The sequence below is a fragment of the Heptranchias perlo genome, chromosome 2 (assembly GCF_035084215.1).
Source record: "Heptranchias perlo isolate sHepPer1 chromosome 2, sHepPer1.hap1, whole genome shotgun sequence".
NCBI lineage: Eukaryota > Metazoa > Chordata > Chondrichthyes > Hexanchiformes > Hexanchidae > Heptranchias > Heptranchias perlo.
The window spans coordinates 112,222,755-112,247,677 of NC_090326.1; the positions used below are offsets into that span (position 1 = coordinate 112,222,755).

Sequence of the window (24,923 nt, forward strand, 5' to 3'; positions counted from 1 at the left end):
ACTCGGTCCCCTCCTCCAAATCGTTAATATAGATTGTAAAGAGTTGGGGACCCAGCACCGACCCCTGTGGAACACCACTGGTTACTGGTTGCCAGTCCGAAAATGAACCATTTATCCCAACTCTCTGCTTCCTGTTCGATAACCAATCCTCCACCCATGCCAGAATATTACCCCCAATCCCGTGATTTTTTATCTTAAGTAATAATCTTTTATGTGGCACCTTGTCGAATGCCTTCTGGAAGTCTAAATACACTATGTCCACTGGTTCCCCTTTATCCACCCTATACGTTATATCCTCGAAGAACTCAAGCAAATTTGTCAGACATGACTTCCCCTTCATAAAGCCATGCTGACTTTGTCCTATTAAATTATGCTTATCTAAATGTTCCATTACTGTCTCCTTAATAATAGACTCCAAAATTTTACCCACCACAGATGTTAAGCTAACTGGCCTATAATTTCCAGCCTTCTGCCTACTACCCTTTTTAAATAACGGTGTTACATTAGCAGTTTTCCAATCTGCCGGGACCTCTCCTGAGTCCAGGGAATTTTGGAAAACTATCACCAAAGCATCTACAATCCCTACTGCCACTTCCCTCAAGACCCTAGGATGGAAGCCATCAGGTCCAGGGGATTTATCCGCCTTGAGTCCCATTATTTTACTGAGTACCATCTCCTGAGTGATTTTAATCGTATTTAGCTCCTCCCCCCCGAGAGTCCCCTGTTTGTCCAGTGTTGGGATATTCTTAGTGTCCTCTACTGTAAAGACTGAAACAAAATATTTGTTCAGCATTTTTGCCATCTCCATGTTTCCCATCATTAATTTCCCGGTCTCATCCTCTAAGGGACCTATGTTTGCCTCAGCCACCCTTTTTCTTTTTATATAACTATAGAAACTCTTGCTATCTGTTTTTATATTTTTTGCTAATTTCTTTTCATAATCTAACTTCCCTTTCTTAATCAATCCTTTAGTTACTTTTTGCTGTCTTTTGAAGAATTCCCAATCTTCTATCCTCCCACTAAGTTTGGCTACCTTATATGTCCTTGTTTTTAGTCGGATACTATCCTTGATTTCTTTACTTAGCCACGGATGGCTGTCATTTCAGATTTCCTTATGTCATCTCTGGCTCTTTTGCCGATCACCTTAAATCTGTCTCCTCTGATTACCGACCCTTCTGCCACTGGAAATAATTTCTCCTCTGTCAAAACCGTTCATGATTTTGAACATGTCTATCAAATCTCCCCTTAACCTTCTCTGTTCTAAGGAGAACAACCCCAGATTCTCTAATCTCGCCACATAACTGAAGTCCCTCATCCCTGGCACCATTCTAGTAAATCTCCTCTGCACCCTCTCTAAGACCTTGACATCCTTCCTAAAGTGTGGTGCCCGGAATTGAACACAATACTCCAGCTGAGTCCTAACCAGTGTTTTATAAAGGTTCATCATGACTTCCTTGCTTTTGTACTCTATGCCTCTATTAATAAAGCCCAGGATCCCATATGCTTTTTTTAACAGCCTTTTCAGTTTGTCCTGCCACCTTCAAAGATTTGTGTATGTGTACCCTCAGGTCTCTCTGTTCCTGCACCCCCTTTAAAATTGTACCATTTAGTTTGTATTGCCTCTCCTCATTCTTCCTACCAAAATGCATCACTTCACACTTCTCTGTGTTAAATTTCATCTGCCATGTGGCTGCCCATTTCACCAGTCTGTCCATGTCTTCCTGTTACCATCCTCCACATTGTTTACTACATTTCCAAGTTTCGTGTCATCTGCAAACTTTGAAGTTATACCCTTTATACCAAAGTCCAGGTCATTAATATATATCAAAAAGAGCAGTGGTCCTAATACTGACCCCTGGGGAACACCACAGTATACTTCCCTCCAGTCTGAAAAACAATTGTTTACCACTACTCTCTGCTTTCTGTCCTCTTGCCAATTTTGTATCCAAGCTGCCACTGTCCCTTTAATCCCATGGGGCTTTAATTTTGCTAACAAGTCTATTCTGTGGTGCTTTATCAAATGCCTTTTGAAAGTCCATATACACAACATCAACCACACTACTCTCATCAACCCTCTCCATTACTTCATCAAAAAACTCAATCAAGTCAGTCAAACATGATTTGCCATTAACAAATCCGTGCTGACTTTCATTTACTAGTTCATACTTTTCCAAATGCCAATTAATTTTGTCCCGGATTATTGTCCCTAAAAGTTTCCCCACCACCGACGTTAGGCCTGTAATTGTCGGGTTTATCCCTCTCCTGTTTTTTGAACAGAGGTGTAACATTTGTAATCCTTCAGTCCTCCAGCACCATCCCCATATCTAAGGAGGATTGGAAGGTTGTGGCCAGAGCCTCTGTAATTTCCGCCCTTACCTCCCTCATTAACCTAGGATGCATCCCATCTGGAAGAGGGAAAAAGAGAGAAATGGGATGTAAATGTTTTGCAATTAAACAGATTTATAAGCTGGCTCCTTATTGCCTAGACTAAAATGGCCAGCATTAAAATATTGTGGGATTTACAGGTTACTATTTAATGTACACATATATCTGTGACTCTAACCTTCCATTCTGCTGCTCCGTCCTGCAGCTGCCTCTTCATTTACCATTGTCCTTTCTGATGCTTGGGCTGCAGGCTCTTCTGGCCACGGAATGGCACTGTCTGCTTGTTCCCTCTCACAGTACTCAGGACTATGACCTGAATCTGGCACTGACTCAAATGCACTGTTTTCATCCTCCTCTTCTTCTTGTGAAGAGAAAACTGTACTTTCAGACAGCCGTGCACTGTCAATTGAGGAGAACCTCGTATGGCTTGAGGAGAAGTGATTTGTACCATCATAACAGGAAGTGCTTTGGCAGGAAGTGCTGTAACAGGATGTACTGTAACAGGAAGTGCTGTAACAGGAAGTTCTACAACATGGTGTATCACAGATGTCCCACTCACTATTTACCTGCTGTGTAATATTTGTTTCAGTCTCGCTTTGATTTCTTTGCTGATCTTTCTCTAGGATTTGATTTAACTCAGAAAGATGTTCAACTGATGCACTGCGAGGCAGCATCCTTCGCCCAGCATTGCTGGCTTCCCTTGAGGCACAACTAGTTTGAGGCTCTGTTGTATCTGTTTCACTAGGTGCATTCTTGTCCTCGGTTTCTTTTTCCAGTGGTTCTTGGGAAGCAAAATTGTTACTTGTCTCTTCTTGTGCATCATCATCATCCAGTTGAGCAGAAGGCAAGCTATGGAGTAACCGATGCAGTGTAATGTAGTGGGTCCGAGGGGTTTCTGGCTCCCCTGAACCACAAGCCGAGGCAATCACCGATTCCAGCTCTGACACCGGCAGCGAGTACGGCCTCGTTTTCCTCCTTACTGTTTTCCTCAATATCAATGTACTGTCTTCCTGCTGAGACGAAGCTTCACCATTGTCGACACCAGTCTCATTCCCTTCTACTTCACAGATGCCTTCAGCAACAGCTTCGACATCAAGTACTGATTGACCAGAACATACATCTTCTCCTTGAGTGACAATGTTATTCTCTGCCCTTTCAGTCTCTGAACTTCCATCCAAAACCGAGTCAGTTTGAGGTTGGAATAAATCAGTAAGGGGTGGTTGAGCTTCTTTTGGTGTAGACTCCCTGAGATCCAATGTATCTGTTGGTAAAGGATCCTCTTTGTCGTGCTCATCAACTCCATTCTCATTTTCAATGGGTTGGTCTAATTCACTGAGTGGTGAGGGGCTACTCTCATTCACAGCATTTGTATTGCTGTCTGGGCTCCTTAAATCTACACCATTCACATTACTTTCACTTTCATTCAACTGGTCAAACTCTTCTGTTGCCAAGTCTGTAGCACCAGCACTCTGGGACTCACAACAGGCCTGCACTGTTAAGTCAGTCATCTGATTTTCCTGCTGTTCAGCTGATCCTGCTTCATTACTGGCTGAAATGTCTTCATCATCTGAAAAGTGTCAGATATTAAAATTAGCAAATGAAAGCACCTCAACATAGACTGCTGCATATCAAGCCATATAGTTACATTTCTTTTAAAAACAACGAATACAAGAAATACACAGCAGATCAATAAGCATCCATAAAGAGGAAAGACAGATCATGAGGGTGATTTTCAACTGCTGGCCATCCGTTATTTGCCTGATAAACAGGCGTCCGGCAGTTGAAAAGCGGGCGTAGAGGGACACCTCAGTCACCCCATTGATGCCCAAGGCCCATCCGTGCAATTTTCAGACGGGCCTGTAAATGAGCGAGCAGCACACCCGCCTGTTTCAGGGGGGAGGCTGCTTAAATATGCAAACTGTGGTCCTACGCTGGTTGAAGGACCCCATTTGTGATTTTCAGGTACAACTGGGTGGAAAATGGTAGCCACTCAGGAAAAGGCCCAGAATATTTTGGGAGAACATTTTTGTGGGGCCAGGAACAGCAGGAGTGTACAATTTATCATAATTTAGACCCTTATTCAACCATTTCCTGAACCACTGGGGAGAGGATGAGGCAGGTGTGTTCATCCCCACTTTCAATTTTTTGGTCTATGGATCATGCCCCCTTTCCCATCACACTCCAACTAAAGGAATTATTTCCAACCAACCTCTCCCCAACTCTTTAGACCTAGTTACGCTCTGTCCTGATGGAAGGTTCTGCATAAATACTCACAAATCTGCAAAGGTCATTCTTTCAGAGACACATCTCCATTAGTCAATCCTGATCTCCTGTTCTCAATAAAGAATATTGCCCACACAGCCCAGCAGCACAGAAACCATTGTATCACATGCAGCATTTGATCATTTCTACATCCATCCCTATAACCACTAAAACCAATACTTAGATCTTTTAGACATGGACCCAAGAGAGGGCTGGAACCTGCTCTCTACCATTTGACATTATTAGCTCACTTAGTACAATGCTGTGCTGTAGAACATTTTCAAAGAATGCTAAAAGCATTCAGTAGCAGTTACTGGTACAGGAATAAGGTGACTAATCAGTCATCTAATAATCACACCTATATATAGTACCAACATTTTCTTTCCTATTTTGAGAACATATGAACATTAAAAAAGCATAGAACAGGAAAAGACCAATAAGTTCTCTCCACCACCATGTATAATCAGCTCTATCATAGACTCTACCCAATTCATTCAATCTTCTGATCATTATGGTTGCAGGGTGACCAAGGTTGGGAACTAAATATTCTCAGGTATTTGACTTTTAGAAAAGACAGGCAAAATGGAAAAGGACAGGGGGGTAGCCCTGATAATAAAGGATGAGATAAAGACAGTAGTGAGAAAGGATCTTAGCTCAGAAAATCAGGATGTAGAATCAATATGAGTGGAGCTAAAAAATAACAAGGAGCAGAAAACACTTGCGGGAGTAGTTTACAGGCCCCCTAACAGTGGTTAAAGTGTTGGACAGAGTATAAATCAGGAAATTAGAGGAGCATGTAACAAGGGTAATGCAATAACCATGTGGGGTTTAATCTTCATATAGGTTGGGCAAACCAAATTGGCAAAAGCAGTTTGGAGGACAAGTTCAAGGAATGCATCCAAGACAGTTTTCTAGAACAATATGTTGAGGAACCAACTAGGGAACAGGCTATTTTAGATCTAGTATTATGTAATGAGACAGGATTAATTAGTAATCTTATAATAAAGGATCCTCTGGGGAAGAGTGATCATAATATGATAGAATTTCATATTGCGTTTGAGAGTGATGTAATTAAGTGTGAAACTAGGGTCTTAAATTTAAACAAGGCCAATTATGTAGGTATGAGGGGTGAGTTAGCTAAGGTAGATTGGGAAATTAGATTAAAAGATATGATGGTAGATAAGCAATGGCGAACGTTTAAAGAAATAATTCATAATTTCCAGCGAATATACATACCCTTGAGGAATAAAAACTCCACAAGAAAAGTGATCCAACCAAAGCTAATTAGAGAAGTTAAGGATAGTATTAGATTAAAAGAAGAGGCTTATGATGTTGCCAAAAAGGGTAATAAGCCCGAGGACTGGGAGGGTTATAGAAATCAGCAGAGGAGCGTGGGATCAGCAATAAAAGGAGGAGTGAGAGAGGAGAGAGAGCGCTGAGTGCGGGATCAGCGGTAAAAGGAGGAGCAAGAGGGGAGGACTGGGAGCGGAGTGTGGGATCGTGGGATCGGCGATAAAAGGAGGAGAAAGAGGGGAGGACTGGGAGCAGAGTGCAGGATCGTGGGATCGGCGATAAAAGGAGGAGCAAGAGGGGAGGACTGGGAGCGGAGTGCAGGATCGTGGGATCGGCGATAAAAGGAGGAGAAAGAGGGGAGGACTGGGAGCAGAGTGCAGGATCGTGGGATCGGCGATAAAAGGAGGAGCAAGAGGGGAGGACTGGGAGCGGAGTGCAGGATCGTGGGATCGGCGATAAAAGGAGGAGAAAGAGGGGAGGACTGGGAGCGGAGTGCAGGATCGTGGGATCGGCGATAAAAGGAGGAGCAAGAGGGGAGGACTGGGAGCGGAGTGCAGGATCGTGGGATCGGCGATAAAAGGAGGAGCAAGAGGGGAGGACTGGGAGCGGAGTGCAGGATCGTGGGATCGGCGATAAAAGGAGGAGAAAGAGGGGAGGACTGGGAGCGGAGTGCAGGATCGTGGGATCGGCGATAAAAGGAGGAGCAAGAGGGGAGGACTGGGAGCGGAGTGCAGGATCGTGGGATCGGCGATAAAAGGAGGAGAAAGGAGAGAGGGAGAGAGCAGAGCGCGGAGCGTGGGAGAGAGGTGAAAAAACACCTCAAATGATGTCAGCACAAGGGAAGGAGCTGATTGGTGAGGAGCTGGTGAGTGTTTTTTTTCTGGTGAGTGTTTTTGTTAAGTCTTTAAGTTTATTTTTGTTAAGTTTAGTTAGTAATATAATAAATCGAGGAATGGCAGGGCACCTCAGTCCCGTCGAATGCACATCCTGTGCCATGTGGGAACTCCATGCCCTGGACAACCATAGGTGCAGGAAGTGTCATCAGCTGGAGGAGCTTGAGCTCCGGATTTCAGAGTTTGAGTAACAACTGGTGTCACTGCAGTGCATCTGCAAGACTGAGAGCTACATGGATAGCATGTTTCAGGAGGTGGTCACCCCACAGTTTAAGAGAGTGCAGGCAGAGAGGGACTAGGTGACCACCAGACCGATTATGTAGGTATGAGGGGTGAGTTAGCTAAGGTAGATTGGGAAATTAGATTAAAAGATATGATGGTAGATAAGCAATGGCGAACGTTTAAAGAAATAATTCATAATTTCCAGCGAATATACATACCCTTGAGGAATAAAAACTCCACAAGAAAAGTGATCCAACCAAAGCTAATTAGAGAAGTTAAGGATAGTATTAGATTAAAAGAAGAGGCTTATGATGTTGCCAAAAAGGGTAATAAGCCCGAGGACTGGGAGGGTTATAGAAATCAGCAGAGGAGCGTGGGATCAGCAATAAAAGGAGGAGTGAGAGAGGAGAGAGAGCGCTGAGTGCGAAGAGAAAGGTCAGGAAAGAGGTCAGGAGAGCAATAGTGATGGGGAGGATCTATAGTTAGGGGAACAGACGGGTGTTTCTGCGGCAGCAGACGTGATTCCAGGATGGCATGTTGCCCCCCTGGTGCCAGGGTCAAGGATGTCACTGAGCAGTTGCAGAACATTCTGAAGGGGGAGGGTGAATAGCCAGAGGTCATGGTCCATATTGGTACCAATGACATAGGTAGAAAGAGGGATGAGATCCTGCAGGCAGATTTTAAGGAGTTAGGAAAAAGATTAAAAAGCAGGACCTCAAAGGTAGTAATCTCTGGATTACCCCAGGTGCCATCCGCTAGCGAGTATAGAAATAGGAGGATGGAGCAGATGAATGTGTGGCTGGAGAGATGGTGCAGGAGGGAGGGCTTTAGATTCCTGGGGCATTGGGACCGGTTCTGGGGGAGGTGGGATCTGTACAGGCCGGACAGGTTGCACCTCAACAGAGCTGGGACCAATGTCCTCACGGGGAGGTTCGCTGGTGCTGTGGGTGGGGGATGTTTAAATTAATTTGGCAGGGGGTTGGGTACCAGGATGTAGCATTAGAAAGGAGAAACAAGGTGCACAAAGGATTCGGAAAGAAAGATAGCACTAGAATAAGTAATAGTACAGTATTAGGTGGGATCAGACTAAGAGAGAGTAGAAGAAAGTCTAAGACAGGTTTGCAGTGCATTTAAACGCACGGAGCGTAGTAAACAGGTTGGTGAGCTGCAGGCCCAAATAGCCACATGGGAATATGATGTTGTAGCGATAACGGAGACCTGGCTCAAAAAAGGGCAGGACTGGGTACTAAATATTCCTGGATACAAGGTGTTCAGGAAAGATAGGGAAGGAAAGAAAGGAAGGGGTTGGCAGTATTGATTAAGGAGAATATTGCAGTGCTGGGGAGAAAGGATGTCCTGGAAAGAACAAGGACAGAATCTATTTGGTTAGAGTTAAGAAATAAAAGGGGTGCCATTACACTACTGGGTGTATTCTATAGGCCACCAACTAGTGGGAAGGATATAGAGGAGCAAATTTGCAGGGAAATTAGAGAGAAGAAAAAACCATAGAGTAGTGATAATGGGGGACTTCAATTTTCCTAATACAGGCTGGGATAGTATTAGGGTAAAGGGCAGAGAGGGGGAAGAATTTCTGAAGTGTGTTCAGGAAACTTCTTTGATCAGTACGTTTCCGGCCCAATGAGGAAGGAGGCATTGCTGGATTTGGTTCTGGGAAATGAGGTGGGCCAAGTGGAGCAAGTGTCAGTGGGGGAACATTTAGGGAACAGCAATCATAGTATCATAAGGTTTATAGAGTAGTTATGGAAAAGGACACGGACCACTCTAAAGTAAAAATACTCAATTGGAGGAGGGCCAATTTCAGTGGGATGAGAACAGATCTGTCTTGGGTAAATGGGAATCAAAGATTGGCAGGCAAAACTGTAATTGAGCAATGGGCGGCCTTTAAGGAGGAGATAGTTCAGGTACAGTCTAAGTACATTCCCATGAGGGAGAAAGGTAGGGCAACTAAAGCCAGAGCCCACTGGATGACAAAAGAGATAGTGAGTAAGATGAAACAGAAAAAAGGGGCCTATGACAGATGTCAGGTTGATAACACAAGTGAGAACCAGGCTGAATATAGAAAATTCAGAGGGGAAGTGAAAAAGGAAATAAGAGGGGCAAAGAGAGAGTAGAGAATAGACTGGCGGCCAACAAAAAAAGGAATCCAAAAGTCTTCTATAGGCATGTAAACAGTAAACGGGTAGTAAGAGGAGGGGTGTGGCCAATTAGGGACCAAAAAAGAGATCTACTCACAGAGGCAGAGAGCGTGGCTGAGGTACTAAATGAATACTTTGCTTCTGAGTTTACCAAGGAAGAAGATGCTGACACAGTCTCAGTAAAGGAAGTTGCGATACTGGATGGGCTAAAAATTGATAAAGAGGAGGTACTAGAAAGGCTAGCTGTACTCAAAGTAGATAAGTCATCCCATCCGGATGGGATGCATCCGAGGTTGCTGATGGAGGTAAGGGTGGAAATAGCAGAGGTACTGGTCATAATTTTCCAAACATCCTTAGATACAGGAGTGGTGCCAGAGGACTGGAGATTTGTGAATGTTACACCCTTGTTCAAAAAAGGGTGTGAGGATAAACCCAGCAATTACAGAGCAGCCAGTTTAACCTCGGTCATGGGGAAACTTTTAGAAACGACAATCTGGGACAGAATTAGCAGTCACTTGGACAAGTGTGGATTGATTAGGGAAAGCCAGCACGGATTTGTTAAAGGCAAATCGTGTTTAACTAACAGAGAGGGTAGATGAGGGCAATGCAGTTGATGTGGTGCATATGGAGTTTCAAAAGACGTTTGATAAAGTGCCGCATAATAGGCTTGTCATCAAGATTGAAGCCCATGGAATAAAAGGGGCAATAGCAGCATGGTTACAGAATTGGCTAAGTAACGGGAAACAGAGACTAGTGGTGAACAGTTGTTTTTCAGACTGGAGGGAGGTGTGCAGTGGTGTTCCCCAGGGGTCGGTACTAGGACCACTGCTTTTCTTGATATATATTAATGACTTGGACTTGGGTGTACAGGGCACAATTTCAAAACTTGCAGATGACACAAAACTTGGAGGGGTAGTGAACAGTGAGGAAGATAGTGATAGACTTCAAGAGGATATAGACAGGCTGGTGGCATGGGTGGACACGTGACAGATAAAATTTAATGCAGAAAAACGCAAGGTGATACATTTTGGTAGGAAGAATGAGGAGAGGCAATATAAACTAGAGGGCACAATTCTAAAAGAGGTACATGAACAGAGAGATCTGGGGGTATATGTACACAAATCGTTGAAAGTGGCAGGGCAGGTTGAGAAAGCAGTTAAAAAAGCATACGGGATCCTGGGCTTTATAAATAGAGGCATAGAATACAAAAGCAAGGAAGTCATGATGAATCTTTATAAAACATTGGTTCGGCCACAACTGGAGTATTGTGTCCAATTCTGGGCAACGCACTTTAGGAAAGATGTGAAGGGCAAAAGTTTTCTCTAGGCATGTAAACAGTAAACGGGCAGTATGAGGAGGGGTGGGGCTGATTAGGGACGAAAAAGGAGATCTACTCATGGAGGTAGAGGGCATGGCCGAGGTACTAAATGAATACTTTGCTTCTGTCTTTACCAAGGAAAAAGATATTGCCAGAGTCTCAGTAAAGGAAGGTATGGTTGAGATACTGGATGGGCTAAAAATTGATAAAAAGGAGGTACTAGAAAGGCTTGCTGTACTTAAAGTAGATAAGTCACCCAGTCCGGATGGGATGCATCCTAGGCCTTAGAGAGGGTGCAGAAGAGATTTACTGGAATGATTCCAGGGATGAGGGACTTTAGTTATGTGGATAGACTGGAGAAGCTGGGGTTGTTCTCCTTGGAACAGAGAAGGTAGACAGGAGATTTGCTAGAGATATTCAAAATCGTGAATCTAGACAGAGAGAGATAGAACTATCTAGACTAGATAGAGAGAAACTGTTCCCATTGGCAGAAGGATCAAGAACCAGAGGATATAGATTTAAGGTGATCAGCAAAAGAACCAAAGGTGACATGAGGAAAAACTTTTTTACACAGCGAGTGGTTAGGATCTGGAATGCACTGCCCGAGGGGGTGGTGGAGACAGATTCAATCATGGTTTTCAAAAGGGAATTGGACAAGTACTTGAAAGGAAAAAAATTGCAGGGCTATGGGGATAGGGCGGGGGAGTGGGACTAGCTGGATTGCCCTTGCATAGAGCCGGCACAGACTCGATGGGCCGAATGGCCTCCTTCCGTGCTGTAATCTTTCTATGATTCTACCAAGAATTTGATAGAGAGAAAATTGAATATGAGAGTAAACTAGCAGGAAATATAAAAACAGATTGTAAGACCTTCTACAAGTATATAAAAAGGAAGTGATTAGCGAAAGTAAATGAGTCCCTTAGAGGCAGAGACAGGAGAAATTATAATGGGGAATAAGGAAATGGCAGAGACGCTAAACAAATATTTTGTATCTGTCTTCACAGCAGAAGACACAAAAAACATACCAGAAATAGTGTGGAACCAAGGGGCTATTGAGAGTGAGGAACTTAAAAGTAATTAAGGTTAGTAAGAAAAAGTTCTAGAAAAATTAATGGGACTAAAAGCCAACAAATCCCCTGGACCTGATGGCCTCCATCCTAGGGTTTTAAAAGAGGTGGCTGCACAGATAGGCCATTGGTTTTGATCTTCCAGAATTCCCTAGATTCTAGAATGGTCCCCGTGGATGGGAAGCTAGTAAATATAACCCCGCTATTCAAGAAAGGAGGGAGAGAGAAAACAGGGAACTAAAGGCCAGTTAGCCCAACATCAGTAGTAGGGAAAATGCTAGAATCTATTATTAAGGATGTAATAAGAGGGCATTTAGAAACTATTAAATGTTGGTGTTCAGAGGGATTTAGGTGTCCTTGTACACGAAACACAGAAAGTTAACATGCAGGTACAGCAAGCAATTAGGAAGGCAAATGGCTTGTTGGCCTTTATTGCAAGGGGGTTGGAGTAGAAGAGTAAGGAAGTCTTGCTGCAATTGTACAGGGCATTGGTGAGACAATACCTGGAGTACTGTGTGCAGTTTTGGTCTCCTTACCTAAGGAAGGATATATTTGCCTTAGAGGTGGTGCAACGAAGGTTCACTAGAATGATTCCTGGGATGAGAAGGTTGTGCTATGAGGAAAGATTGAGTAGAATGGGTCTATACTCTCTGGAGCTTAGAAGAATGAGAGGTGATTTCATTGAAACATATACGATTTTAAGAGGGCTTGACAGGGTAGATGCTGAGAGGATGTTTCCCCTGGCTGGAGAGTCTAGAACTAGGGGGCATAGTCTCAGGATAAGGGTGGGACATTTAGGATTGAGATGAGGAGGAATTTCTTCACTCAGAGGGTTGTGAATATTTGGAATTCTCTACCCCTGTGGATGCTCAGTCATTGAGTATATTCAAGACTGAGATCGATAGATTTTTGAACTCAAAGGAAATCAAGGGATATGGGGGATCAGGTTGGAAAGTGGAATTGAGGTCAAAGATCTTATTGAATGGCGGACCAGGCTCGAGGGGCCGTATGGCCTATTCCTGCTCCTATTTCTTCTGTTCTTATGATCTCAGCTGATTCAGTGTTGTTGATTCCTGAGAACATATCCTGTAGATTTTTTGGCATCTATTCCAAGAAGATAGATGAAGTGATGGGCAGATCGGGAGAACCCAACCAATAATTCACGCCAAGCTTGTTCTCTTTCGGATACTTCTACAAATCTTTTTCTGTTTTCATAAAAATTAAACTAAATTAAATTAAATCACTTTCTCCCAATAGCGAATGGATGTATTGTGATGTGTTCCTTTAGTGTCCTGCTAAAATCAGAATAGTCCCTGTAATCAAAAGGTGCTTTTAGATTTCTGTTTACTGTGTCAATAAACTAACAACAACCTTGGTGGATTGAAGATGTTATCTCAAATCGGAACTGCAGCTGTCCGCTGACATGGTCTGTTGGCAGCCTACGGCCCAATGTATAGCTCACCACCCTGTCCCTGAAAGAAAGCAAATATGATTATAGGACTCCCCTCACATGAATAATAAAGCAGCATTTTGACATTTACCACAGCGGCTTGAAACTAGGCCAAAGATTTATTATGATTCAAAGCATGCAGCAGAGAAACTCAGTACATTCACAAGGATTGTTTTTTTTTTGGTAACCATTGGGAAGGTATTGGATGACCAGCAGTTAGCCAACTGCCATTAAAGCTCCACTTTGATCGATAGCTACCAAATAAGCACATGGGCTACATTATCCACTCGATGGGTTTCTTGCCAGTGGAATTGGCAAGAAAACCCTATGGTTATCTAGTTATTTTTTTTCATTACTTGACAGATATGTAAAATGTCCTCTATGGACTGTGCACTGAAAAGCAGCTACTTTTCACTTCCATTTGTGCCTTGCACTGCCTCAGATAGCACTGCTCCCAAAAGGGGAAAATTCAACCGTTGGTCTTTAGTATGGTGAATGTTTACTCGTAATATATCTTGGGAAAATTACATTTGTATTTCTGTTTGAAATTTAAACAATTTACCTCAGAATAGTACTTACATGTGACTGGACATCGAGAGGGTACCTAAAATAAGACTGTTGCTCCCACTAGGCCCAGAAGAACACTCTTAAACTTATAGCAACATTTTCAGCTTTTAATCAGGAAATGTTCTTTCTCTACTTATTTTGTTTGTAACTACCCTTCAAAATTATTTGAAAAACCCACAGCCGAGCAACATGTCAAATTTTGTGTGCAAAAGTTTAGCAGTTTTAAATTATATGAGGTTACCAAGCAAACTGTTTATAGCATCCAGAACTGTGAGTTATGAGTGGATACAAAAGCACAATTGTTCTTGAAATTTGCTCGTGTGAAGGGATAATGCTAATACATTGGACCAAATGATTTCCCTGTTGTGACATCTATGTACTTCTACTTTATTGTTCAGGTAAATTATAAGTGTAATCTATCAGATGGCTATTGGATTCTGGTTTGATATCTCCATTCTGGTTTGCTCTGGTAGCTTGGAAACCCGATGGTGACTCGATTGCCCCACAGAGGAATGGTAAACCTTTCCCACCGCTGGTAGGACTGCTTCCTACTACCACCGCTGGGAAAGTAGGATTGCTTTCTAGAAAAATTAAACTACTTTTTCTCCTACTGGGGAGCACTTATGCAAAAATACAATTTTTTTAATAAACTTCTCACATTGTTTGTCAATGGGAGAAAGAGATTGAATGTGTTTACAATTGGATTTCTTAGTCAAAAGAATGTGCTTATTTTACTCATGGTTACGGCCCTCACTGGACAGAGCTGCACTTCATTGTCTTATTGGTAAATCAGATGTTGGATTCAGCCTTGTGGCTGTCAGCTTTGAAAACCACTTAGTTATACTACAGCAAATTCTAGAGAGGTCAAGTAAGCAAAAATATGATTGTCCTCCTCAGCATGCTGCCCTTTCACGTGGCCAGTTCAACTGGTGGCCAAAAAATGAATTCTAGAAAAAAAACTTCTAAACATCCCAGTGTGAGTGAGAGCACTGTATATGAATATGCATATTACTGGGGTGGAAGGGGGGAGGGAGGGAGGAACACATGCAGTGTTCTTTTGGGTTTCTTAGGTTAGTCCCCACACAGTGACCAAAGTAAGTTGCGAAATGACACTGCAGCATGGTTCAGCCTGATCCTATGGTGGTATTTGCTTCTGTTTACAGTCTCAGTATTTCTAAGTGTGTTTCTGAATAGACATGATTACATAGAAGTTACAGCACAGCAACACACCATTCTATGCTGGTGTTTATGATCCCACCCTACTTCATCTGACCCAATCAGCATATCCTTCTATTCCTTTCTCTCCTCATGTACTTATCTAGCTTCCCCATAAATGCATCTATGCTATCGCCTCAACTATTCCATGTGGTAGTGAGTTCCACATTCTAACATCCACAATCCCTGGGTAAAGAAGTTTCTCCTGAATTCCTTACTGGATTTATTAGTGACTATCTTTTATTTATGACCTCTAGGACTCCCTTACAAGTAGAAACATCTTCTCCATGTCTACTCTATCAAAATCCCTCAATATTTTAAAGACCTCTATTAAGTCACCCCTTAGCCTTCTCTTTTATAGAGAAAAGAGCCCCAGCCTGTTCAGTCTTTCTGATAGTTATCACCTCTTAATTCTGGTATCAAACTTGTAAATCTTTTTTGCACCTTCCTCAGTGCCTCTATATTCTTTTTGTAATATGGAGACCAGAACTGTGCACAGTATTGGATTAACCAAGGTTCTATACAAGTTTAACATAACTTCTCTGCTTTTCAATTCTATCCCTCTAGAAATGAACCCCAGTGCTTTGTTTGCTTTTTTATGGCCTTATTAACATATGCAATAGTGTCTCTGCTATCTCTTCCCTAATTTCTTTTAATATGCACGGATGCAATCCATCCGGGCCAAGGGTTTTATCCTCTCTAAGTTTGATTAGTTTATCAACTATCTCCCCTCTTTCTATCTTAAATGTCTTTATATCTTTTTTGATCTCTTCTTCTAATGTCATGCCCACCATGTTAGTCTCCCTGGTAAATAGTGAGGCAAAGTAATTATTTAATATTTCTGCCATTTCACTGTCATTACCTGTGAGTTTATCATTTCGTGGCCCTATCCCTATCCTGATTTTTCTCTGTGAGTTTATCCTTTCGTGGCCCTATCCCTATCCTGATTTTTCTTTTGTTATTCATGTGTCTGTAAAATACTTTCCTATTTCTTTTTATATTCCTTGATAATTTAATTTTGTAGTTTCTCTTTGCTTTCCCAATTTTTTTTGGACTTCTTTCCTAACCTTTTCGTATTCCCTTATGTTATCCTCTCCTTTGTTGTCGGTGACCTGATAGAGGTCTTTAAAATTATGATAGGGTTTGATCGGGTAGGCGTAGAGAATATGTTTCCACTTGCAGGGGAGACGAGAATGAGGGGCCATAAATATAAGATAGTCACTAATAAATCCAATAGGGAATTCAGGAGAAACTTCTTCACCCAGAGAATGGTTAAAATGTGGAACTCGCTACCACAAGGAATAGTTGAGGCGACTAGCACAGATGGATTTAAGGGGAAGCTAGATAAACACATGAGGGTGAAAGGAACAGAAGGATATGTTGATGGGGTTATTTGAAGAAGAGTGGGAGGAGGCTCGTGTGGAGCATAAACACCGGCATGGTCCTGTTGGGCCAAATGGACTGTTTCTGTGCTGTACATTCTATGTAACATTATAATTAAGACTGCATTTCACTCAATACTTAGAGACTCATAAATTAATGCTAAAAGTTATTTTTACCAAATCAATATTGGAGTCTTCATACTGCAGCCAGAGAATACATATCTATCTATTATATATTGAAATCCATAGGTGGGTCACTCCATTCCATTTCAAACTGCATTAAAAACTCCGAGGCCACCCGGTCTCAATGAGAAAATCCATTATGAAATGTATTCCAAGATACCGACAATACCTGTTATACCTGTAGGTGGCGTTGTGATAGGTCTTCACAATATTATAAATATTAGATGCAAAAACAGTGGCTGAGAAAGATTGGATGCATTTCTACACCGAATCCACTGGGTGGCTTTGTGAGCAGGAAAACAATTTAAAACTGTAACGTGAGTGTTAAAAATTCTGAGGATTACATAGGAACAGGAGTAAGCCATTCGGTCCCTTAAGCCTGTGCCACCTTTCAATTAGATCATGGCTAATCTGTATCTCAACTCCATTAACCTGCCTTTGATCCACATCCCTCGATACCCTTGCCTAATAAACATCTGTCGATCTCAGTCTTGAAAATTTTAATTGACCCAGCATCCACATCCTTTTGACGGATGAGAATTCCAGATTTCCACTGCCCCTTGTGTGGAAAAAGTGCTTCCTGATTTCCCTCCTAAATGGCCGAGCTCTAATTTTAAGATTGTCCCCTTGTTCTGGGCCCCCACCCCCTCCCACCCACCAGAGGAAATAGCTTGTCTGTGTCTACCTTATTGAATCCTTTTATCATATTATACACCTCAATTAAATCACCCCTCAACATTCTAAGGGAATAAAAGCCTATCCTCATAATTTAACCTTCTAAACCTTGGTATCATTCTGATGAAACTGTGCTGTACTCCCTCCAAGGCCAGTATATCCTTCCTGAGGTGCGGTCCCCAAAAATGAGGTACACCACTCCAGATGGAGTCTGATCAAGGCTCTGTACAACTGTAGCATCACTTCCTTACTTTTGTATTCCAAACCCCCTTGAGATAAAGGCCAACATTCCATTAGTCTTATTGATTGATTTTTTTACCTGTCCACTAGCCTTTAGTGTTTTGTGTGCGTGGACACTCAGATCACTTTGCTCCTCTACAGCCTCTAGTCTCTCGCCGTTAAGAAAATAATATGATTTGTCTTTCTCGGATGACCTAAAAATTCCCCACATTGAACTCCATCTGCCCCAGTTTTTCCCATTCACTTAGTCCCTTGTCCCTTTGTAACTTCCTGCTCCCATCTGCACAACTTATTGTGCCTCCATTGCATTGATGTAAATGGTGACATAAAGTGGCTTTCTTTCCAACCCATATCTTCAGTGTTTGTGAAATTGTAATCTCACTCATTCAACGTCCCATGTGGCCCACAGTCCTTTCTCCGTGTCCTACTCGACTGGTGACCCACAGGAGAATGACGTTCGACCCCCTGTAGAATTCCTCATTACAGCCTCTCAGTTGACAGCTGTGCAGCAGGCTCCGAAAACCTTGAAAATGTGCCGACTGAGCAAGTATGTGTTTATCAGAGGCTGTCCCCTGCCCTCCCACCCCACCCCCCGCAAAAGTTGTCAAGCCCGAGGGAGGTCCCTAAACCACCTATTGAATACTTTCCTAATGTTTTTTAATGGCTCCACAGTCCTGCGCTTTTCCTAGGCCCAATCCAGTTCCCCCAACCCTCCATCCCCAGTGAGAGATCTTGACATTCGTCCTTATCCCCGCTGTTAGAGTCCTTCCCCTTGACAAACTCCCCTTGCTAAAAGGGTTTTCTAGTCCCCCGATTGAGATTTATCCACTGCAATTCTTCTTGAGAGAATTTCCCAGCCGCCCATCCTCCTCCCCGGTGAGAGACTTTGCCCCAATTCTCTTCCCCTGTCATCATCAACTCTTCTCTATAAATTCCGTCTGCCCTCTCCCGATTATCCTTTCTGTCACCTCCTTCCCCTGTCCCCCATCTTTTCCTCCCTCCTCCTTTTCCATCTCCCCTCCCCAATCTCCTGCTCCTCCCCATTAACCCTTCTCCCATTCTCCTGCTCTCCTGAAAGCCCACCCATGCCCCTCTCCCTATTTGACTTCCCCATCTCTCTCTTCTTCCACCTCTCCCCAACCCATCCTCTTACCCCACACCTTATCTTCCCTATTCCCTCTACTTCCCAACTTTCTTCCCCCTCCCTCACCCATCTGTGAGCTCTCCCCATCCCCTTGCCTACTCCTCCATCCTCCTCCTCCACTCCCCTCTCTCCCTCTTGCTCTCCCTCACTCCTTTACCCTTCCTCCTCCCCTACCCTCTCCATCTCCCCCTCCCTGTGATTCTTGTGGGAAAAACTGGGGGTTAAAATAAAGTACAAGCAGTCAATGCAGCTTAGCCATCATATTAATGTAGAGGGCAGTCACTGACTCATTGGAAACAAAATCCTTTTACACTCGTGATAAAGCAGCATGAAATATGAGGAAAGAAAACAGTGATTGCAAGAAAGGTGAGAAAGGCCATTCAGTTTATCTTAGCTCATCCTCCAGAAAGACCCTAAAGACCGCCATCATGGTATCAAACTGTTTCTTCAATGATTCTAAGTTCAAAGCTCAGTAATTCAGCATTATCCACCTTTTTGTTCCTGTTCATAGGTGGCCAGCTTTAAGCCAGATATTTAAGCACCGTTCAATTCGATGGCGAATTTGTCATGACTACACATTTTATTATGGTCCTGGCTACACCTACTGCAGTATTGATTGTCCCACTGAGAGTTTTAAAATGTTTATTTCAATTTATAGCAAAACATCAAAAGTTGTACGTACAAATGTAAACACCAATCAAAGATGCCTGTGAAAAGACTATTACAATCTGTAATGTAATATTCAAGTTTCAACAGAAATATAACAAACTTAGCAGTGCAGGAGTCTGCCACCCCTCCCTGGTCTGGCTTCTGTATGACTCCAATTAATGTGCTCAGGGCAACTAGGGATGGGCAATAAATGCTGCCTTGTCAGTGTCGTTCACATCCCAAGAGCAATTTAAAAATAAAAGAAGATATAAGTTTTTCCCACCAGCATTGGGATACAAATGCAGGCAGCATTTGACTATATTTTGGCAGAATTTGAGAGCATGTATTCCAATTAGCATCTTCAGTATATCAAAGTATATGACAAAGTTAAAAACAAAACTTACTTGCCGCACATTTCCAGCATTATCCGTTTTATTTGATTTCCTGGATTCACAGGGTTTTTTTTTAAATCAGTGTTTGACAAAGTAAATTCATGTATTAAATTGTTTTTCCCTGCTACAAAATTGATATTTTTACTCCACATAATATTAAAATATATTCTTCAATTCAGGAAATATAAATAGTTTTATTCTCACAGAGAAAATATACAAAGACTTACCCGATCGCATGCCTTTCCAATAATCGCTGTACTGGCATTGAAAGCTTTCCTAGAAAGCGCTTTATAATGGGACGACTCTTTGCAAACTTGTCCTTGACCTCAATTTCAAGAACATCAGTAGGGAGAGAAACAAAGCTGTATTGCTGCAAGAGAAAGAAACAGAAAAGAAGATTAACGTTTAAACTACCAGGTACTTACAAAATCTAATAGCCCAGCCTAAACATGCAGTGAGAACCCTGCAAGTAATATACATTATCCACTTCCTAATCGTTACTTCACTGAACAGCGTACGCCCTCTGAATGGATCCAAACTAGGTTTGAGTCTCATGTTTCTCCTCGTTTGACATTATGACAGAATACCGAAAATAAACCGATCACGGCTAGGCGATTTTTTTTTAACTGTAGTACCACAATGTTTAGTAATGTAAAAAACTTCACATAGCTAGACCTTAAAGGAAAGGTGTAAATTATTTACAGCGTTTAAGTCTGTGGATCAGTCAGCTCCGAATGTTAAGGTTCTTGTCTCCAGGGTATGACTGTGCTGCAACATGCACTGGTCTAATGCAGTGCAAATATCTGGAATCTTCTTTCCAGTCTGGAGTTCAGATTCACAATGCTTTGTAGGTTCAGACATGATCAGTGATGTACCATCGATGTATTATTTATAAAGCTTTTAAAGAATCTTTAAAGACACCTTAACAGATGACAATATTCCTTTCAAGCTTTGAATCCTTTTATCATGGGTATCAATGTTTTCGACACTACGTACAAGGTTTATTAGGCAGAAAATAATGTTGCATATGGGAAGTAACACCATATTCAGTAATTTCATACTAGTTCTAAGGAATTCTGTTCAGAAACATTTCATACACAGACAGCGGGCAGTGGTCCTTGTGGGTGGCGCATCAGGAGATATTGTGGGTGGATAGCCTGTGATTTTCTGTCCAATCATTTTAATAGATGGAAAATTATGGGCTAGGTGCCCGCGATGTGCTCCCCGTGAGCACCACACCTCGCTCGGAGTGTGGAGCTGGTCCCAACATCGTGTTGTTTATTAGGGGATTTGGAATTGAGCAACTTTCCCCTAAAGCAACGGCACTCTTGGAAATTCTGAACCCAGGTACCTGGTATAGATTGGGTATATCATCAATCTTAAAACAAGGTAAAGAATAAAAATCAAATACAGAGGTAAAGGAATATATATAAAATAAATGCCACTAGTGCATGAACATAAGAATAACTAAGGCCACTAATTTACTGTTTTTACAGGAAAGTGAACAGTCCCCAATCTCCAAAACACCAGATAAAAACCCATGCAATCAAAACAGAATTTGATTTATTCAGTCCCTGTGATCAGTGGCCCTGGTAAGACATTGCACATTACATGGTATAACACCCCTACTGCTATAATACAACATATCCTCCCAATAACAGTGAGTAACGCCATGGCATATATTTACTTAAAATTGCTTTGAGACACGACTGTTGCACTGCAAGTGTGACACATAAATTTGTGTTACACTTAAAATACACTTTTTAAAAAGTGAAAGTCAATCATTTCCCACTTATAGGGAAAATTTCCCTACCGACTGAAAATATCGGGCCAGAAATCGCGCAGAGCAGCAAGACAATGCTTACCGCAGCTCCTGTGAATTTAATTAACGAAAATACTTACTGTGGGCTCTGTGGCGTCCAATTGCATGAATTTGAATTTTAAACAAATTGTGCGCTGTCAACCCAGCCTCTCAGCAGCGTGAATTGCTGCACGGCTGGAAAAGTCTGTGAGGAGAAGACAAGCCCACAAAATCTGTCAGGAAGAGAAGTCACGCTCACAGATTCAGGCTGCATTGGTCAAGCAGGCAAGCAGACTTCATTCATTTAAAGTTAGTATTCTGGATGTCATTGTAAATAAAAAATTTTGGCTTTTTATTTTTTAAAAATTAAGAAATAATTGAATTAAATTAAAGATCATTAAAAATAAAAGTAAAAAAAAAATATTTTTTTAATTTTTAAAAAATGACCAAAAGCTATTAAAATAAGGAGTAATATGAGACTCCACATTTTTAAAAATTAATTTTAGTTGTTTGGCAGTCATTAAGACTAACCGCACTTTTAAAACTTAGTTTAGACCTGGTATTTTTAAGCGTACCTGTTTGGTGGCGTAATTAGTTATTTTCCAGCTGGGCAGATAAGCAAGTTGGCACTTTTTCAATGATTGCAGTGTGTGATGTCGCTTTAATTCAAAGCTGTCATATCGCCGGCGAACCACTAGGAGCAAGTTCACGATTACCGCGTTTTTCTGCACGTGTGCAAATGCGGGAACTTGCTCCTTCCAATTCACCACTAAAAACTGAAAGCGCTGTTGAGCTCCTCCATTATTTTGATTTCTGGCCCATCTTCTATTAACAGGGCTCAGACATCCCTCAGAGAAATTAGTTTCTAATTGATGTCAGGATCTTAGACTTTGTGGCATTAAAGGGACAGGCCAATGTACACACAGCTACTCCTTACAGAGAGAGAAGGACTATATCGCTGGTTAATAAAGAAGTTGTTTTACTACATAAGAAAAATGGCTGTGCCATTATTCCATTGCCTGTTGAGCAAAGGGGGTGGTGGAGGGGGAGGGCGTCTGAGCAAAAAGATCAAGACTATTTGGGAGGACAGTTTCATACGGTTGAAATTTGAAGAACATATTTTTTAATAAAGGTAGAAATTAATATGGGATTGCAAAAACATTAAGTGTATGATAAAGCAATTATAGAATTGTATGCTGGAACACTCAGTGTTGGTAACTGGCACCCACTCAGTCTTTGGAGATATTTGTAAATGTTCCAGGTTTGAATCCATTCTCCAATTTCTGCTTTTTGATCACTGATATCACAAACCAATTCCTGCTTTAAACAGACACCATTTTATTTCCATTCTGTAATATTCCCCACAATGGGATTTTGCTGAACTTCAAAACAGTACAGACACATCAGGCTTCATTATGGCACAAACAAGATGTGTACAAGGCTGATCCAATATTGGATATTACCTACTGTTCCACCCCAACTCCAGCTTATTTTATTTTCACTTCCCTGACATTACATTTTTTTTTATTCGTTCATGGGATGTGGGCGTCATGGCGAGGCCGGCATTTATTGCCCATCCCTAATTGCCCTTGAGAAGGTGGTGGTGAGCCGCCTTCTTGAACCGCTGCAGTCCGTGTGGTGAAGGTTCTCCCATAGTGCTGTTAGGAAGGGAGTTCCAGGATTTTGACCCAGCGACGATGAAGGAACGGCGATATATTTCCAAGTCGGGATGGTGTGTGACTTGGAGGGGAACGTGCAGGTGGTGTTGTTCCCATGTACCTGCTGCTCTTGTCCTTCTAGGTGGTAGAGGTCGCGGGTTTGGGAGGTGCTGTCGAAGAAGCCTTGGCGAGTTGCTGCAATGCATCCTGTGGATGGTACACACTGCAGCCACTGTGCGCCGGTGGTGAAGGGAGTGAATGTTTAGGGTGGTGGATGGGGTGCCAATCAAGCGGGCTGTTTTGTCCTGGATAGTGTCGAGCTTCTTGAGTGTTTTTGGAGCTGCACTCATCCAAGCAAGTGGAGAGTATTCCATCACACTCCTGACTTGTGCCTTGTAGATGGTGGAAAGGCTTTGGGGAGTCAGGAGGTGAGTTACTCGCTGCAGAATACCCAGCCTCTGACCTGCTCTTGTAGCCACAGTATTTATGTGGTTGGTCCAGTTAAGTTTCTGGTCAATGGTGATCCCCAGGATGTTGATGGTGGGGGATTCGGCAATGGTAATGCCGTTGAATGTCAAGGGGAGGTGGTTAGACTCTCTCTTGTTGGAGATGGTCATTGCCTGGCACTTGTCTGGCGCGAATGTTACTTGCCACTTATGAGCCCAAGCCTGGAAGCCTGGTCTTGCTGCATGCGGTCTCGGACTGCTTCATTATCTGAGGGGTTGCAAATGGAACTGAACACTGTGCAGTCATCAGCGAACATCCCCATTTCTGACCTTATGATGGAGGGAAAGTCACTGATGAAGCAGCTGAAGATGGTTGGGCCTATGACACTGCCCTGAGGAACTCCTGCAGCAATGTCCTGGGGCTGAGATGTTGGCCTCCAACAACCGCTACCATCTTCCTTTGTGCTAGGTATGACTCCAGCCACTGGAGAGTTTTCCCCTTGATTCCCATTGACTTCAATTTTACTATATATACATATAAATAATATGCTATAAATGCAAGTTGAGGATCTCAAAATATCTACAAGTACAAATGTATTCAAAATTTAATCTTTCAACAGGTAAATTGTTCAAAGTTTAAAATAGATGTGATTCTCAGTGAGAGCGTTATTACAACTTTATGATACTGTGCAGTGCCGGTATTTAAGGACTTTAGATTTCAGTAACTATTGTAACATACTTTAGGTAGAAGTTAGTACTGAAGTCTGCTGTTGCACTTGGAGACCATTCTAGCAATTAGTTGATGACTTGAATGTGCTCTCATTTGTGCTGCTTCAGAATGGCACAGAGAAGCACGCTGCACATCTGGGGCCAGCTTGACGGTATCTTGATGCAACAATTGCATTAAAAATGCAATAAAATGGGGCATTAGACTTTCCAGTTATTTTGGGTAAATTATGGTGGTGAAATTCTGTGGAGGCCCTTCTGCTCTTTCACCGTAACTTCAGCAGAAGGGCCATGAAAATGGCATAATGGTGTTCATGCTATTTGTACATGTTTCCCCGGCTCTTCCGCCAAAGTTACGATGGAAGAGTGGGAGAACCATCATGGAAATTCAACCCTCGTGTCTGTCTTATTTGATTGAAGATAACTATTCAGATTCATTTGAACTTTGTGGTGCCCTTTAATTGCATTCCTTAGCAAAGGTAAACTGAGTAGTTTGACTTACACCAAGAGATATGGGTGAAAACATTCACGTTGAACCCTTAGTGGAGATGAAACCACACACACTTCACTTCCATCCAGACTAAAAAAACTTTGGACGTATGCTCTTAACAGTACAGCTAGGGTACATTTTTTGACCGGCAAAGTTCAGGTACAAATACCTAATGTACTTGTTCGTGCTATGCTCTGTGCTATTTTTAGGCAGGTGTTAATCCTGAGGTTAGTGCCTGATTAAACATAACATACAGAGAAATATATTACGTGTGTTAAGCGCTGCTACCTGAACTTTGCAAATTGTAAAA

The 24,923-nt window shown here is 42.3% G+C and overlaps 1 protein-coding gene across 1 annotated transcript in view; it reads right to left on the bottom strand.

Moving 5' to 3' along the window:
• The window catches only part of LOC137332346 (E3 ubiquitin-protein ligase HECW1-like), a 316,523-nt gene that overhangs the window by 241,527 nt on the left and 50,073 nt on the right, over positions 1 to 24,923 (bottom strand). The window contains exons 5-7 of the mRNA XM_067996100.1: positions 19,720 to 19,862; positions 12,968 to 13,068; positions 2,564 to 3,952 (exon numbers count right to left, since the gene is read on the bottom strand). Of these exons, the coding sequence (XP_067852201.1) occupies positions 2,564 to 3,952; positions 12,968 to 13,068; positions 19,720 to 19,862 (1,633 nt within the window). The remainder of the gene's footprint in view (positions 1 to 2,563; positions 3,953 to 12,967; positions 13,069 to 19,719; positions 19,863 to 24,923) is intronic.